General features: G+C 41.5%; 1 protein-coding gene across 1 annotated transcript in view; it reads left to right on the top strand.

Annotated features, from left to right (window-relative positions):
• The window catches only part of cpsf2 (cleavage and polyadenylation specific factor 2), a 41253-nt gene that overhangs the window by 7259 nt on the left and 17805 nt on the right, over positions 1 to 16189 (top strand). Inside the window, exons 5-10 of the mRNA XM_068038761.1 lie at positions 1661 to 1790; positions 3165 to 3280; positions 8254 to 8441; positions 9544 to 9834; positions 10674 to 10774; positions 15399 to 15599. Of these exons, the coding sequence (XP_067894862.1) occupies positions 1661 to 1790; positions 3165 to 3280; positions 8254 to 8441; positions 9544 to 9834; positions 10674 to 10774; positions 15399 to 15599 (1027 nt within the window). The remainder of the gene's footprint in view (positions 1 to 1660; positions 1791 to 3164; positions 3281 to 8253; positions 8442 to 9543; positions 9835 to 10673; positions 10775 to 15398; positions 15600 to 16189) is intronic.

Here is a 16189-nt window from a genome sequence, read left to right as displayed (position 1 = left end):
TGGATGGCTTCGGGATTTGTGCTTCCATGTCCTGCTCCTACATAAGTTTTCAATCTTAGCTGGGTTGTTTGAAGAAACGTCATCCACCTGCTTCACCTGAGGAAGAAAGGAAGACTTGCAGTTAAGTAGTGCTTTTTACCACCTCAGGGTGCCCCAAGAACTTTACATCCAATTAAGTCCTTTTGAAATGTAGCCACTGTTGTAATGTAGGAAATGTGGCAGCCAAATTGCACACCTCAAGGTCCCATAAACAGCAATGAGATACAAATCAGATTGTTTTTTAGCGATGTGGGTTGATAGATAAATATTGGCCAGGACACCAGAGAGAATTCTCCTGCTGTTCTTCAAATAGTGCCAAGGGATCCTTTATGAGAGGGCAGATGGGGTCTCAGTTTAATGTCTCATCCGAAAGATGGTTCCTCCATACCCTTAGTACTGAACAGGAATGTCAGCCTAGATTTTGTGCGCAAGTTTCTAGAGTGGGGGCTTAAACTCAAACCCTTCTGATCCAGAGGCAAGAGTGCTACCAACAGCTATAGTTGGCACCTAAGGGAGGGAGGTAAAATTGGCTGAGTCTATTCAGTCTACCATTGCACTGCATCTATTGTTGGATAAAAACAGAAAGTGCTGGAAATACTCAGCAGGTCAGGTAACATCTGTGGAGAGAGAAGCGGCGTTAAGGTTTCAGATCAGTGACCTTTCATCAGAACTGACCTGAAACGTTAACTCTGCTTCTCTCTCCACAGATGCTACCAGACCTGCTGAGTATTTCCAGCACTTTCTGTTTTTATTTCAGATTTCCAGCATCTGCAGTATTTTGCTTTTAATCTATTGTTGGGTTACAGTGCAGTATTGTCATAGACTTGAGACTAGCTTACTTCTTGGCTGGGGAATTATGTGGAACAGTAAAGACTCCTTCTCTTCCCTCTTTCCATCCCCACAAAGGTAGAATATAACTGAAGAAATATTCTAAACAGGATTTCATAGTTAATCCTTTTTCTACCCAGGTACAAAACGGAGGCAATAAGGACTGATTTCAGGGTACAGTGTCCCGTGCCTGATTTGTGCCTGGGGCATGGGTGCAGCCATACTGGTGGAGGCAACTTTCCAGAATCTGTAGTGGCCACTTTTAAATGGGCATTAGGCCCCTCATAAATAAATGAGATTCATCAGCCCTCGAGCAAATTTGGCAGCATTGAGTACATGTGGCATATCCAGTAGTCCCTATGGTGAACACTGGAGATGGCACCAAAAAAATAAAGTTTTTAATCTTACTTCCACCTGGAGCCAGGAGGAGCAGGATTTCTCCTCCTGGTTCGACAATACTTCTGTGGGATGCTGCCAGTCCTCTTCCCATTCGCTCCCAGCACTTGCACAAGGACTGCCACCTCTGAGGCCCAACTTGGATCCCGGTAAATGGGTGAGCTACCTCTGGAAGCGTGACAGGCACTGGCAGCTCAGAACTATTATTACAACGAGGCTCAATTTCTGTTGAGCCTCATTCCTCACGGTTTGTGCACAGACTGGAGGCATGCCTTTAATTATGCACCAAAAGGATTGTAACAAATTTCTGCTGCAAGGAATATTTTGAAATACAATATGCAAACTGGTATCTTTTATACTCAGTTACTGAAAGTTTTCCTTTCTGTTCTCTGTCTAGGTAAAGGACACGGTCTATCCATAACTCCTTTGCCTGCAGGTCACATGATTGGAGGAACAATTTGGAAGATTGTGAAAGATGGAGAAGAGGAGATTATATATGCAGTTGACTTTAACCATAAGAGAGAAATGTGAGTTACATTGCTAGTGTTGGTTCAGTAGCAGTATGTAGCATTTACTTCTTGTGAAAACCCATGTACAGTACCAAGTAGTAAGATCTTCAATTTCTTCTGAAGAAATCCAGACATAGCTGTAGGTGGTAGAGTCTGCTTTTCATAATAAACAATGTTTGTGTGGTACAGGTCAGATCACTTTACCTCTTCTCCAAAACCTTCCAATCTTGCTGTATATACCTATTTATCGTTTGACACCTTTGAAAGTTTACATACTGGTAGCAACCTGAGAGTTTAGGAGCAATAAAAACACAATTGCCCAGGAGAAAGATGCAGTATTAAGTGATGTGCAGTTTAGGAAACTATGTTAATTTTTAACACATTGGGCTGAATTTTCCCTGCAGGGGTGGGAAATAGAATTCGGGACTGTTTCGGGTCCCGAACCTGCCCTTGTGGGGGAAAGCGGTCACTCGTTAGGATTTTCATGGAGGCATCCGCTTAAGTGGCATGGAAACAGGTTTCCTGTCTCATTGAGGATGACAGGCGGGCTCTCAAATCAGAGACCTTCCAGCATGAGAGGAGCAGCAGGCTGCAGTAAAGGGTAAGTAGCAGAGAGGGCACCTCAATATGGAGCCGCTCTCCCCAACTTTAAAGCTTTAAAAAAAACAGAAAAAGCAGCCATGCCATCACTATGGGGGGAGGGGTATGGGTGTGTGAAATCCCTCTACAAGGCGGCCTGCAGTTGTACCCGTGCCTAGGCAGGCAGGGAGGACCTCTGGGTCTGCCTGGAGTGCCTGTCTCCAGGCACCTAAACTGTGTTGCGACGGGAAACTGGAGACTGACTGGAAAATTTGACTCTGCCTCCTTTAAGTGTGGTTAACAAGTCTCTTAACGAGTCTAATTGGCTACCTGCCTTGTGGGGGTGGGTAGCCCTACCGGCCCCGAACCTGCCTTGACAAAAATGGCTGACACCAAGAACTGAGTTGGGAAACCGGCACACCAGCCAGCGCCAGTATTTTCGGGCCTCATCTGCCTCTGCAACCGACCTCAGTGGGACCTGAAAATTTAGCCCATTGTATTTGTCAAAAATCATCAAGAGCTAGAATTATTTCTTTGTTTACATTTTTGAACTGATCTTTTCCTCCACATAGACATTCCTATTTTTGCACAGCACGAACTTTGTGATATGCTGTTTCAGTATGCATGGATCTTCTTTAGATGACTGTTACAGAACTCTAGCGCAAAGTCTGAACTCTTTGAACTTTGACTCAAGTCAGGCATATTGCTAATAACTTTACAGTCGAATATGTGCATGGACCCTTGGTGAAAACAGTTTCAAAAGTAATTGCTAAAGGTAGTCCTTACAAACTAATTGTCTGTTTTATTTCTTAGCCATCTGAATGGATGTTCACTGGAAATGATAAGCAGGCCCTCATTACTCATCACAGATTCTTTCAATGCCACCTATGTTCAGCCCCGAAGAAAGCAACGTGATGAACAATTGCTGAGTATGTACTTCAACAATTGATTATATTGAAAACCTTGGAAAAAGTTGGAGGGGCTTTCACCAAACACAGACCAGTGCCATTATTACATTCAAGCAACAGCTATGGAAGGTTTTAGAATAGTTTTTAATCTTTCAGTGCTTTTAAACATAAGTTGGGAGGAATGTAAGGGATCATTTTCAAGATGTAAGTTTTCTTCTTTTTCTGTTATATTTCTGAATCATCCAATACATGAGCATTCACGTCATTATGAAACTGATTAGCATGCACCAATATGTTATTTTGCTTTATTTTTCTTACTGTAAGATTGAGAATGTTTACAAATGTATTGTATAGTGGGCAATCTAGTTTGTTACGACCAGGTGAGAACGGGTCTAGGGGTTCCCTCTCAGCCTTTGTCTGGTTTAACCGTAACAGGGTTTAATTTTAAAACACCATGATTTTAGCTCCCCCTCAGTGAATCCTTGTTCACTGCTCCAAGTGTGAGGCAAAGAAATCAGACAGGTTTTCTTAGATTTAAGTAAGAAAGGTGGAAGTTTATTAATCTTAAACTCTAATCTTGTTAACGACTAAGAATATGCGACGCGACCACGCTAGCATGCATACGCGATAAACACACACGCAGATAGAGACAGAAAAGTAAAGAGTAAAGGGGAAAAGTTTGAGGCAATACCTGTTAGTTATTTACTGTCCTTTGAGTTCAATGTGGAGTGTTTGGTTGCCGGTGAGTCCTGCTGTTTGTTGGGGCCCAGTTCACGCTTCAACTTGTTTCGATGTAGGAGTCTTTTCCCTCTCGAGGTTTACGTGTCTTCCGTGGGTCCAGTGGCTTGGGAGAAAGAGAGAGAGACAGCCAGGAGAGAGGCTTCCTTGTTCCAGCTTCAGTTGCAAAAACTGCCTTCTGTTCCTTTGTCTCATTCAAAGCCGAGACCAGCCGGTTAGTCATGTGACCAGTCCTGTCTTTTGTGGATTGTATCATCTTTGCAGTGCCTGGAATGCTCTTCCTTACACCTTCAATGTCTGATGATCAAAATCCATCTGGGTTCATTGGCCCAAGGAGTAGTTCTTTGTCTCCACAAGCACCGTCTTTTAGTATGCAAATATCCTCCAGTCAAAGGTCTGGTGATCTTTTCTTTACTCCAGCAACAGCTTAAAATCAATGTTCATATGACAAAATTAATATGCCTCATTCTTGGCAGGTGGGGATCTGCATGACAAGTTTCTCTCTCTCGTTCCCTATCCAAGGAAACTTAGTATTTGTGGCCACTATTGTTTTACTGGCACCTGAGATTACCAATCCCTCCTTCATGTTCCCTTCTGTGTTTTATGAATCTCAGAAACCCCTACCTGTTTCTCATCACTCCTTTCTGACCAGTGTCTCTCTGGCTGAAATATAAACCAGCAACCTAAGACTGATGTACCGGTTCCTAGTTTTCCAATTGTATGATATACAGTGCAATGTATAATTTCCAGAGTTTTTAGCTGAAGTGGCAAGCAGGGCCTGAGTCCTCCAAGGCAACAGAGAGATTGACAGTGGATGGGTAAGAGGAATTACCAAGTAAAGGATAGATTTCTTGAAGATCGCAGTGAACAGGAGGGCAACTTCACCCTTGGCTATCTCTGGTAATCTTCAAAATAGCCAGACTGTTCTAAATACGTTTACTTAAGTAAAACTCCACGCAGCTTGATTTGATTTTGCAATAGCTAATAGTTTCTTTGCGCCATCTTGTTTGAGCTATAATTTGCTTGTACATCCAACAAAAGCGTAATTTGAGACAAATTCAATATAGGTTTGCAGCTAAATCTTTGCATAACCTTACTCAATGCTTCAGTTCAAATTACCCAGTATAACTGGAACTGGCATTATTTTGCTTTTGGAAGTAAGGGCAAAGATAATGGGCAGAATTTTTGAATTGCGCTAGAGGCGGAACCGGAGGCAGAAGGGCCAGAAAATTGGCATCGGAGAGTGATGCGTTGGTTTGTCGGCATGTTCCTGCCTCTGGCCAATATTAGTGGAGGCAGATTTGAGGGGTGGGGGGTGTTGGTTGATGGCTACTTGCCGCCTAATTAGGCAATTAAAGGGCCTGTTCTGAGGCTGACTAGAATTTTCCAGTCAGCCAGCAGGCCCCCTGCAGCGGCTAAAGCCTGCTTGATGCATGGAGGCAGCCGTCAGACTCGGGGGCCAGCACTTCAGTATCATTTTAATCCCTCTCCCCCATTTTCCATGGCCAACATACCACAGGCTGCCCTCTAATGAGAATTCTGATACAGTTTTTGTGCACCATGGTGCTACATGTTGGTAGAAAGTGGATTTTTAAAGCTGCAGAATTAGAATTTACATGCCCTGGCATGCTTTTGCATAATGGGGTGAATGCCTATATTGATTTAAAGCCTCCCCAATCCCTCTCTTTGTACCATTTCTAGAAGGCCACATCCTAAAAAGTTTAAACCGGATGATCCTAAGTGTGGTTCTATTTGTGAGGAAAAAGCATGTTTGCAGTTTTGGTCTCCTTATTTAAGGAAAGATGTGAATGCGTTGGAGGCGGTTCAGAGGAGGTTTACTAGATTGATACCTGGAATGAGCAGGTTATCTTATGAGGAAAAGTTGGACAGACTGGGCTTGTTTTCACTGGAGTTTAGAAGAGTGAGGGGAGACTTAATTGAAGTTTATAAGATCCTGAACGGTCTTGACAAGGTGGATGTGGAAAGGATGTTTCCTCCTGTGGAGAATTCCTGAACTAGGGGGCACTGTTTTAAAATTAGGGGTCGCCCTTTTAGAACAGAGATGAGAAATCTTTGCTCTCAGAGGGTTGTGCGACTTTGGAACTCTCTGCCTCAGAAGGTGGTGGAGGCAGGGTCGTTGAATAATTTTAAGGCGGAGCTAGATAGATTCTTGTTAGGCAAGGGAATCAGAGGTTATCAGGGATAGATGGGTGTGTGAAACTTGAGACACAAACAGATCAGCCATGATCTTATTGAATGGCGGAGCAGGCTTGAGGGGGTGAATGGCCTACTTCTCCTAATTCGTATGTTCCTATGTAAACCTCGAATGAGTAAAACTCGTTAAATCTTAGAAAATGCAAATATCTTTAATTTTCCAGGTAGATTAAGGTAAAGGAGGGAGGAAAAACAAGGAGGTAACCACTAGAGCAAAAAGGAGAGTAACAAGCAGAGGAAGAGCATAAAAGCCAGTATAGAAGTAAAGAAATGTGGATCCTCCGTAGAATTGAGTACGTGGATCGCACCTGAGTATGATTGGGAGCCCTTGCATTGGACATATACATTTAGCACAAATGTTATGGAAATGGAAGGGAGGGAGAAACTCAAGAAAATTACAATCACCAGGGAAGTGGTACTGAACAAATTGTTGGAGCTGCGGGCTGAAAAGTTCCTGGGTCCTGATGGACTTCATCCTAGGGTGTTAAAAGAAGTGGCTAGTGAGATAATTGATGCGTTAGTTTTAATTTTCCAAAATTCCCTGGATTCAGGGAAGGTTCCATTAGATTGGAAAATAGCAAATGTAAGTCCTTTATTCAAAAAGGGAGGGAGACAGAAAGCAGGAAATTACAGGCCAGTTGGCTTCACATCTTTCTTAGGGAAAATGTTGGAAGCTATTATTAAGCAAGGCATTTAGAAAAATTCAAGGTAATCAGGCAGAGTCAACATGGTATTGTGAAAGGGAAATCATGTTTAACCAATTTATTGGAGTTCTTTGAGGGAGTTACATGTGCTGTGGATTAAGGGGAAACGGTGGATATATTGTACTTGGATTTCCAGAAGGCATTTGATAAGGTGTCACATCAAAGGTTATTGCACAAAATAGAATCTCATGGAATAGGGGGTAACATATTGGCATGGATAGAAGATTGGCCAGCTAACCGGAAACAGGCAGTAGGCATAAATGGGTCATTTTCTGGTTGGCAAGATGCAACGATTGGTGTGCCACAAGGATCAATGATGGGACCTCAACTTTTTACAAGTTAGGAAGGGACCGAAGGTATGGTTGCTAAATTTGCTGATGACGCAAAGATAGGTAGGAAAGTAACTTGTGAAGAGGACATAAGGGGGCTGCGAAAGACCTGGCAAATGGAGTATAACGTGAGAAACTGTGAAATTGTCCACTTTGACTGGAAGAATAAAGAAGAAGCATATTATCTAAATGGTGAGAGATTGCAGAGCTTTGAGATGCAGAGGGATCTGGGTGTCCGAGTGCATGAATCGCAAAAGGTTAGCATGCAGGTACAGCACGTAATTAGGAAAACTAATATAATGTTATCGTTTATCGCAAGAGGAATTGAATTCGAAAGTAGGGAGGTTATGTTTTAGCTTTACAGGGCATTGGTGAGACCACATCTGGAGTACTGTGTACAGCACTGCTTTCCTTATTTAAGGAAGGATGTAAATGCGTTGGAGGCAGTACAGAGAAGATTTACTCGACTAATACCTGGAATGCGCGTGCTGTCTCATGAGGAAAGATTGGACAGGCTAGGCTTGTATCCGCCGGAATTTAGAAGAGTAAGAGGCGACTTGATTGAAACATATAAGATTCTGAGGGGTCTTGGCAGGGTGGATGTGGAAAAGATGTTTCCCCTTGTGGGAGAATCTCGAACTAGGGGTCACTGTTTAAAAATAAGTTGTCGCCCATTTAAGACAGAGATGAGGAGAAATGTTTTCTCAGACGGTCATGAGTCTTTGGAATTCTCTTCCTCAAAAGGCAGTGGAAGCAGAGTCTTTGAGTATTTTTAAGGCAGAGGTAAATAGATTCTTGATATGCAAGGGGGTAGGTGGAAATGTGGAGTAATCAGTTCAGCCATGAACTTATTGAATGGTGGAGCAGGCTCGAAGGGCCAAGTGGCTTACTCCTAATTCATATGTTATCTTTTTATGTTTTATTTCTGCAAGTTCTAAGATTTACCATTGTTTTATGCCAATGTAAGCATTGTCAATGTTTTTTTTCTCTATTTGTTTTGTGCATGCAGCCAATGTTCTGGAGACATTGCGTGGTGATGGTAATGTGCTGATCGCCCTAGACACTGCTGGTAGAGTGCTGGAGCTAGCTCAACTTCTGGACCAGATCTGGAGGACCAAGGATGCTGGCTTGAGCGTTTATTCCCTTGCTTTACTCAATAACGTTAGCTATAATGTGGTGGAGTTTTCTAAATCACAGGTTTGTGTGGAAGCTTTTATTTCATTCCTGTTTCTAGCTAGCCATTGCTGATTTTACAAATTAATGACTAGAAAAGTTTCATTGATTAAAAACCTTATTGATTGAAAGTTCCGTTTTTTGCCCTCTCCACAATATTTAAATAGATTGTCACAATTAAATAAAAAGGTTTCCATATTTTTAGAAAGGGAAATGTACAGGTCATCGGAATTTTATTTATGTAAAATAAAGTCTACCTACCACCAACGTTATATAAACCCTAAATTTTAGCTCTGAAATTCAGGAATGAGCTGTTCAACTGACTTCAGTGCAGCTCTGTCAACAAATATATCCAACAAAGTAAGCAATACTTACGATTTTCTTGCCCGAACACCAATTGGAGAATTTTGAAAGTTAGTGCCTGCTGAGTACATTTCATTACTTGATTAGTGTGGGATGTGGAAAAACAACTTTCTATCAATATTCAAGTATTGTCCATGACTGAAGATAAATATTTTTAAAAAGCAAATAATCTCTTGCCTTCACCCTTTACATAGAATTGCATTTGGATATCTAAAAGTTTTGCTCCAGTGACTCAGCATTTGCTTATAAGCTGATTTGACTCCACTTTACAACTTTTCCAGAATGACAGTAGTTTGCTCTGAAATATTATGCTTCTATTTAATGTTTGCATGCCATGATCAGTTTACTATAGTTATCAAAATCTGAATTCTAATCGGCAACCTTAATGTGACTGTCATTAGCCAGCATTTTGGCTTGTTCCTTTTTTAAAAAAAGAATGGGAACATTCATGTCTGTGCCTGTCTATAAATATTTTGTTATTGAATTTGACACTGAAAGTTACTCAGAAACTATTCATTAAACTTTGCATCTGTAATTACATGTATTACATACATTTCAAATTCCCTTTATTATATGGCCGAACTTTGGGTGATGCAAAGATAAAATATGAATGCAAATAATCCATTATGCTACTTCCCCACAATCGCCAGTCTCTTTTACTTAATTTATGCTGTTAACGACCCTCACCTCTTATGAAATGTGTAATGATCTAGAATTAGGACACTGCGATAAAATATTGTCTCGGCTATTCCTTTAATTTTAGGTAGAATGGATGAGCGACAAGTTAATGAGATGCTTTGAAGACAAACGAAACAATCCCTTTCAATTTCGTCACCTTTCTTTGTGTCACAGCCTTTCGGACCTGGCTCGAGTGCCCAGTCCAAAGGTTGTACTGGCCAGTCAATCCGATATGGAATGTGGGTTTTCACGTGACCTTTTCATACAGTGGTGTCAGGACCCAAAGAATTCTGTGATCCTCACTTACAGGACAACACCAGGAACACTAGCGAGATATTTAATCGATAATCCTAGCACCAAAAAAATGGATATAGAGGTAAGGATGAAACTGAAAAAGGCTATAGCTTAAAATTGGAGATGTTGTTCTAAATGTATTGATGAAAAGATCTTCATAATAAAACCAAACTGTACATGAGTCAAGGTATTTGCAGCTGATGATGAAATTTGACAAATGGACAAGATTCTGGGTCTCCCAGGGTCTGCACCATCCTGAGAGGCAGTCAGCTCCCAGACATCCATCAATGATGCATTGAAAGTAGTCCTGAATAGTTGCACAGAAACAACTAATTTATTTTCCTGTAGGGGAAAATAAATTACCTGTACTCTGTGTTGCCTTTTAATGGTCCACAGGAATTCACTGTGTGGGCAGTTGCTGCCACCGTCTACGTCCCACTGCTCATTGAGTCAGCATCCTGGAGTATCAGTGCTTTGTGCCATCCAATGGTAGAATTTTCCACAGCTCTGAACAGTCATTCTGTATTAGCTGTACCTTTATCCTTTTTCTATTTAAATACTTAGGTACAATTAATGCTTCTCTGATAGCAGCTTAACTTTTTGAGCACTGAACAAGAAGCATTAACACTGTAATGGGGAGCTTGGAACAATATACTGTTGAGCACAAGTTTTGTTTTTGAAGAATTAAGTGTAATTCTTATTAATCATAAAGAGCGAATTGTTCTGTTATGCAGGACTTGGAGCTGAATTTTCAGTTTGGTCCTCAGTAAAAGTCCATCTTTTAACTTATTTTCACTGGGGACCCTATTATGTCTGACTGGCTACATAGTTGAACCCCCGATTAGATTTTTATGGTAAGCCTTGAAATATTAACAATTTCTGTGTCATCCTACTCTGATGTTCATAAATTTCCTCCAATAGATTAGACGTCGTGTAAAATTGGAAGGGAAAGAGTTGGAAGAGTATCTGGAGAAGGAGAAGCTCAAGAAAGAGGCAGCTAAAAAGCAAGAACAAGAGAAGGAGTAAGTAGAAGGGATGTATATAACCCGACAAAGTTGTGTTTGGATTATTTTTTTTTTATTGCTCTCTGGGGGTGTAATTTGGACCCACTTTATTGATGGTGTGTTGGTGATATTTCAGTAGTCAGTGAACTCTTCCATAATTGCATAGACCTTTGACCTTATTAATCCAAAAAGTAAACAAATGTCCAGCCACAAGGTACAAAAAAATACACTCTATCGCGACTTCAGTGCATCACTTGGGAGTTAAGCATTTTGAACTTTATAGTGAGACTCAGAGTATATTGAGAAATTTCAGTTTGTCTTTGTGGTTCCTATTGCTCAGCCTTCCATGTTCTGTTCTGCCGTAAACCAAGTAGATGTTGTAGAATTTATGCAATTTCAATTCTGTAACTAAACACATTGCAAGAAAAAAAAATTCCACTTCAAATTTCTTTACTCTGTATGAAATACTATAAAGAGTATTTTGAAAAGAACAGTAGTCCACCAGCAAGACCAGGTTACTGTTAAAATCACCTTACTCTGTCCAAAACTGAGCAACTGCAAACTAAGATTCATAGTTTAAAATGATACTGTACGAGATACCGTACATCTATTTATGATTTTTGAAATGATATTTTTTGAATCATGTCTGAATACTCCTCTTGTAAAGTTCATTTTTAATATGGCTACAATTTGTATCCAGGTATGACACAACGATCATATTGTATACGAATTAGGAGCAGGAGTAGGCCACTCGGCCCCTTGCGCCTGCTCCGCCATTCAATATGATTATAGCTGAACTGATTGTAACCCCGACTCCACATTCCCGCCTACCCCCACTAACCTTTCACCCCTTTGCATATCAAGAATCTATCTACCTCTGCCTTAAAAATATTTAAAGACTGTGCTTCCACTGCCTTTTGAGGAAGAGAGTTCCAAAGACTCACGACCCTCTGAGAGAAAACATTTCTCCTCATCTCTTGTCTTAAATGGGCGACCCCTTATTTTTAAATTGTGACCCCTAGTTCTAGATCTCCCACATGGGGAAACATCCTTTCCACATCCACCCTTTCAAGACCCCTCAGGATCTTATATGTTTCAAACAAGTCGCCTCTTACTCTAAACTCACCTCTGAACTCCAGCAGATACAAGCCTAGCCTGCCCAATCTTTCCTCATACTACAACCCGTCTATTCCAGGTATTAGTCTAGTAAACCTTCTCTGAACTGCTTCCAACGCATTTACATCATTCCTTAAGTAAGAAGACCAGTACTCTACACAGTACACCAGATGTGGTCTCACCATTGCCCTGTATAACTGAAGCATAACCTCCCTTCTTTTGTATTCAATTCCCCTCGCAATAAACAATAACATTCTACTAGTTTTCCTAATAACTTACTGAACCTGCATACTAACCTTTTGCGATTCATGCACTAGACACCCATATCCTTCTGCATCTCAGAGCTCTGCAATCTCTCACCATTTAGATAATATGCTTTTTTATTCTCCCTGCCAAAGTGGACAATTTCACATTTTCCCACATTATACTCCATTTGCCAGATCTTTGCCCACTCACATAACCTATCTGTATTCCTCTGTAGCCTCCTTATGTCCTCTTCACAACTTATTTTCCTACCTATCTTTGTCATCAGCAAATTTAGCAACCATACCTTCAGTCCCTTCATCCGTCATTTATATAAGTTGTAAAAAGTTGAGGCCCCATCACTGATCCCTGCGGCACACCACTCGTTACATCTTGCCAACCAGAAAATGACCCCATTTATGCCTACTGTCGGTTTCCTGTTAGCTAGCCAATCTTCTATTCATGCTAATATGTTACCCCCTACACCATAATCTTCTATATTCTGCAACAACCTTTGATGTAGCACCTTATCAAATGTCTTCTAGAAACCTAAGTGCAGTACATCCACCGCCCCCTTTATCCACAGCACATGTTACTTCTTCAAAGAACACCAATAAATTGGTTAACCGTGATTTCCCTTTCACAAAACCATGTTGACTCTGCCTGATTACCTTGTATTTTTCTAGGTGTCCTGCTGTAACGTCTTTAAGAATAGCTTCGAACATTTTCCCTAAGACAGATGTTAAGCTAACTGGCCTGTAGTTCCCTGCTTTCTGTCTCCCTCTCTTTTTGAATAAAGGAGTTACATTCGCATATTAGACCGTTAAAAGGGGATCATTGTCCCTGAAACATTGTGGTGCAAATTTTGTCTTGCTACTTTGTAAACATGTGATCTGGTTATATAATTCACATTGAAAAGTTGTTCATTAACGTTCATGATGTCTGGGTATCTTCACTTCTCAAAGGCTGGCAATTCCTCTTTTCATTGAGTTTGACACTGAAAATTACTCAGAAACTAATCATCAAACTTTGGGGGCTGAATTTTACTGACCTTCCAGTGTCTGAGATCGTGGCGGGTGGGCATTTCCGCCACAATTTACCAGCTATGGTGAGGCCTCGGTGCAGCCCCCTCCCCTTCATTTTAATATTAAAAGTAAGTTAAAAAGCTGCAAGTTAACTTGCTTTGTCCCAGCGGGCATCCCACGCCAATATTCCGCCTGCCGGCCAGAACTCCTGCGCCTTTGGAAGTCCATTCGGAATTCCGAGGTGTGACGCTGGTGGGGAGGGGGGAGCAGTGAGATTATCAGTGCGGGTTTTGGAGGGAGCAAGGAAAACACTTTGTACTGGCTGTGGGGGTGGTGGGAAGGGGTTGAAGGGCAAATGTTATGAGGTGGGTTGGGAATAAAGTTAATTTTGGTGATATAGGCCCAAAAACAAAGATTGGGGTGGGGGGGGGAGGGGGGGGAAATGGCCTCCAGCGTTTATTTAAATTTTTACCAACAATGCAACATGACATAACTTTAAAAATTAAAATTTCTTCCAAGGGCTTGAAGCCCTTTAAAAATGGCGCCTGCGCGGTGGTGCCAGATGCCATTGCCAGGGATGGTGTGGCTGCTCCGCTCCCTCCGTTTAAATGAGTCCCCAGCACGAAATATTGCGGGGGCTCAGCGACGGGGCAACTGCGTGGGAAGAACAGCAAAATCAGAGTGCGCCACCGCGATTTGTGACGCGCTCATAAAATTCAGCCCTGGATGTGTTATTACATGTATTACATAAATTTCAAATTCTCTTTATTACATGGCTGAACTTTGTGATAGAAAGATAAAATGTGAATGTGAATGCAAAAAATCCATTTGCACTGTCAAATCCATTGGGCTGAATTTTACAAGTGCGCCTGAGGTCGCGGCGGCACACTCTGGCGGTGTGCCTCCTGCGTGGATGCGCCATCCCTCAGCCCCCGCGATATTATGTGTGGGGGCTCATTTAAATGGAGGGGGCGGAGCGGCCGCCCCCGATCACATAGAGGGGGCAGCTGCCGGGCCCCGGCAACACCGTCCGACGCCACTGCGCAGGTGCTGACGCCATTTTTAAAAGGCTTTAAGCCCTTAAAACAGATTTAAATTTATAAAGGAACATTATTGCCAATTTTTATTAAATACTTACGTTATGGAAGCCCTTCCCCAACCCCCCCAATGAGCTTTCAATTGGCCCTCATTGACAAAAAACACTTTATTCCTAACCCGAACTCCCCCCCCACAACCTTCAAGGATTTGCCCTTCAACCCCTTCCCTCCATTCACACAACCAATGAAAATTGATTTCCCCGCTCCCCGGCCCTGAAAATTTTATTCCTGCCCCCTCCCCACCAGGGTCTCGCTTCGGAACTCCATATGGAATTCCGAAGGCGTGCAAAGCACAAACGACGGCCGTAAAATTGGCATGGGGAGGCCGCTGCCTGCAGGTAAGTTTATTTAAATATTATTAATGTTAATTTAAATATGCAGACGAAGGGCCCGCCACCAGGCAGCAGGGGGCCGCATCGAGTGTCCTCTGCCGCCTATAATATGTGGTGGGCCCTTCTCAACGTCGGGGGTCGAGGCGGCCTCTCCCTGCAGAATTTCACTGGCCCCCCGCCACGACCTGCGACGTCGAGGGGCTGGTAAAATTCATCCCATTGTTTCCACAGACCATGTTATGACCTCTACCTCATTTAATCACTTCAGAGTAAGTTCTGCAGGTTGTTCCCTGCTCCCAAGTTAGCCAAGAAAAGCTTCAATATATAGCCAATTACACCTCCATTTTTGAAGCCTGGCCTTCCATTCATGATCTTTGCATTGTTCTAAAAGTACAGAAACTATCTGTTATATGTTAAGTTATGAATTCCAGCGATAATGCACCAGTAGGTAATGCTGTCACTGTTATGTAACATAACATGATAATGTGAACAGAATGGGGTGCTGCTGAACGTTATTACTTTTTGTATTACTTGAAAAAAAATTCAAACTGCTTTATATGATGTGTGAATTTTTCTAATCATTAACAGATACAGGGGTTAAAGTTTGATCAAAGTAAGACTTTGCACAGGATAACTACACAATGAAATAGTTGCACTAAACTGCACGTTTAAAGTCTAAGTAGAGTTTCTAAATTTCACTCTTTGAACAAAAGGCCATTGTGTCGGTGTGATATACTCATTACACTCAGTACATAAGCTATACTCATTACAGTACATTTCTTTGTTTGGAACTAAATTAATAGTGCCCATGATTATGTTTTTCTTGCAGGCGAGATGTTGACTCCAGTGATGAGAGTGATGTTGAAGAAGACCTGGACCAACCACTGACTGGAAAAACCAAACACGATCTCATGATGAAAAGCGAGAGCAGCCGCAAAGGAAGTTTCTTCAAACAGGCTAAAAAATCATACCCCATGTTCCCCGCCACTGAAGAGAGAGTAAAGTGGGATGAATATGGAGAAATAATAAGGTATATCAAATAGACCTAACCCTAAATGGGCCATTCTCTTCATAAACAGCTTTTGGTAAACTTTTGTTCAAAGTTCAAAAGCCATTTAATGTATTTGCAAACAAGTCAAGTTGCTATGAATTTCTTGAGTCAAAAACAACTTATATTTATATAATACTTCTACTGTAAAGAAACATCCTGAGGTACTTCTACAAAAGCAAAATACTGCAGATGCTGGAAATCTGAAATAAAAACAGAAAATGCTGGAAATACTCAGTAGATCAGGCAGTATCTGTGGAGCGACAAACAGTATTAATGTTCAGGTCAAAACCTTTCATCACATTCTCTCTCTATAGATGCTGCCTGACCTGAGTATTTCTAGCACTTTGTGCTTTTATTATCCTGAGGTACTTTTTTGTTTATTCATTCTCGGGATGCGGATAGCATCTTTCCTTCTAGTTTTAGTGCTATGAAATATTTTGTCATTCTTAACCACATGATGGCACTATATCCCCGTTTTGTTTTACAATACAGCACATCATTCACCAATTTAGTGCATTCAGGACATTTTCATAAACATTCTATTTTTGGAGTTATTTGAATGCAGATTA

The sequence above is a fragment of the Heterodontus francisci genome, chromosome 9, assembly GCF_036365525.1.
Source record: "Heterodontus francisci isolate sHetFra1 chromosome 9, sHetFra1.hap1, whole genome shotgun sequence".
NCBI classification, from domain to species: Eukaryota; Metazoa; Chordata; class Chondrichthyes; order Heterodontiformes; family Heterodontidae; genus Heterodontus; species Heterodontus francisci.
This window is presented reverse-complemented; position numbering and strand designations above follow the sequence as displayed.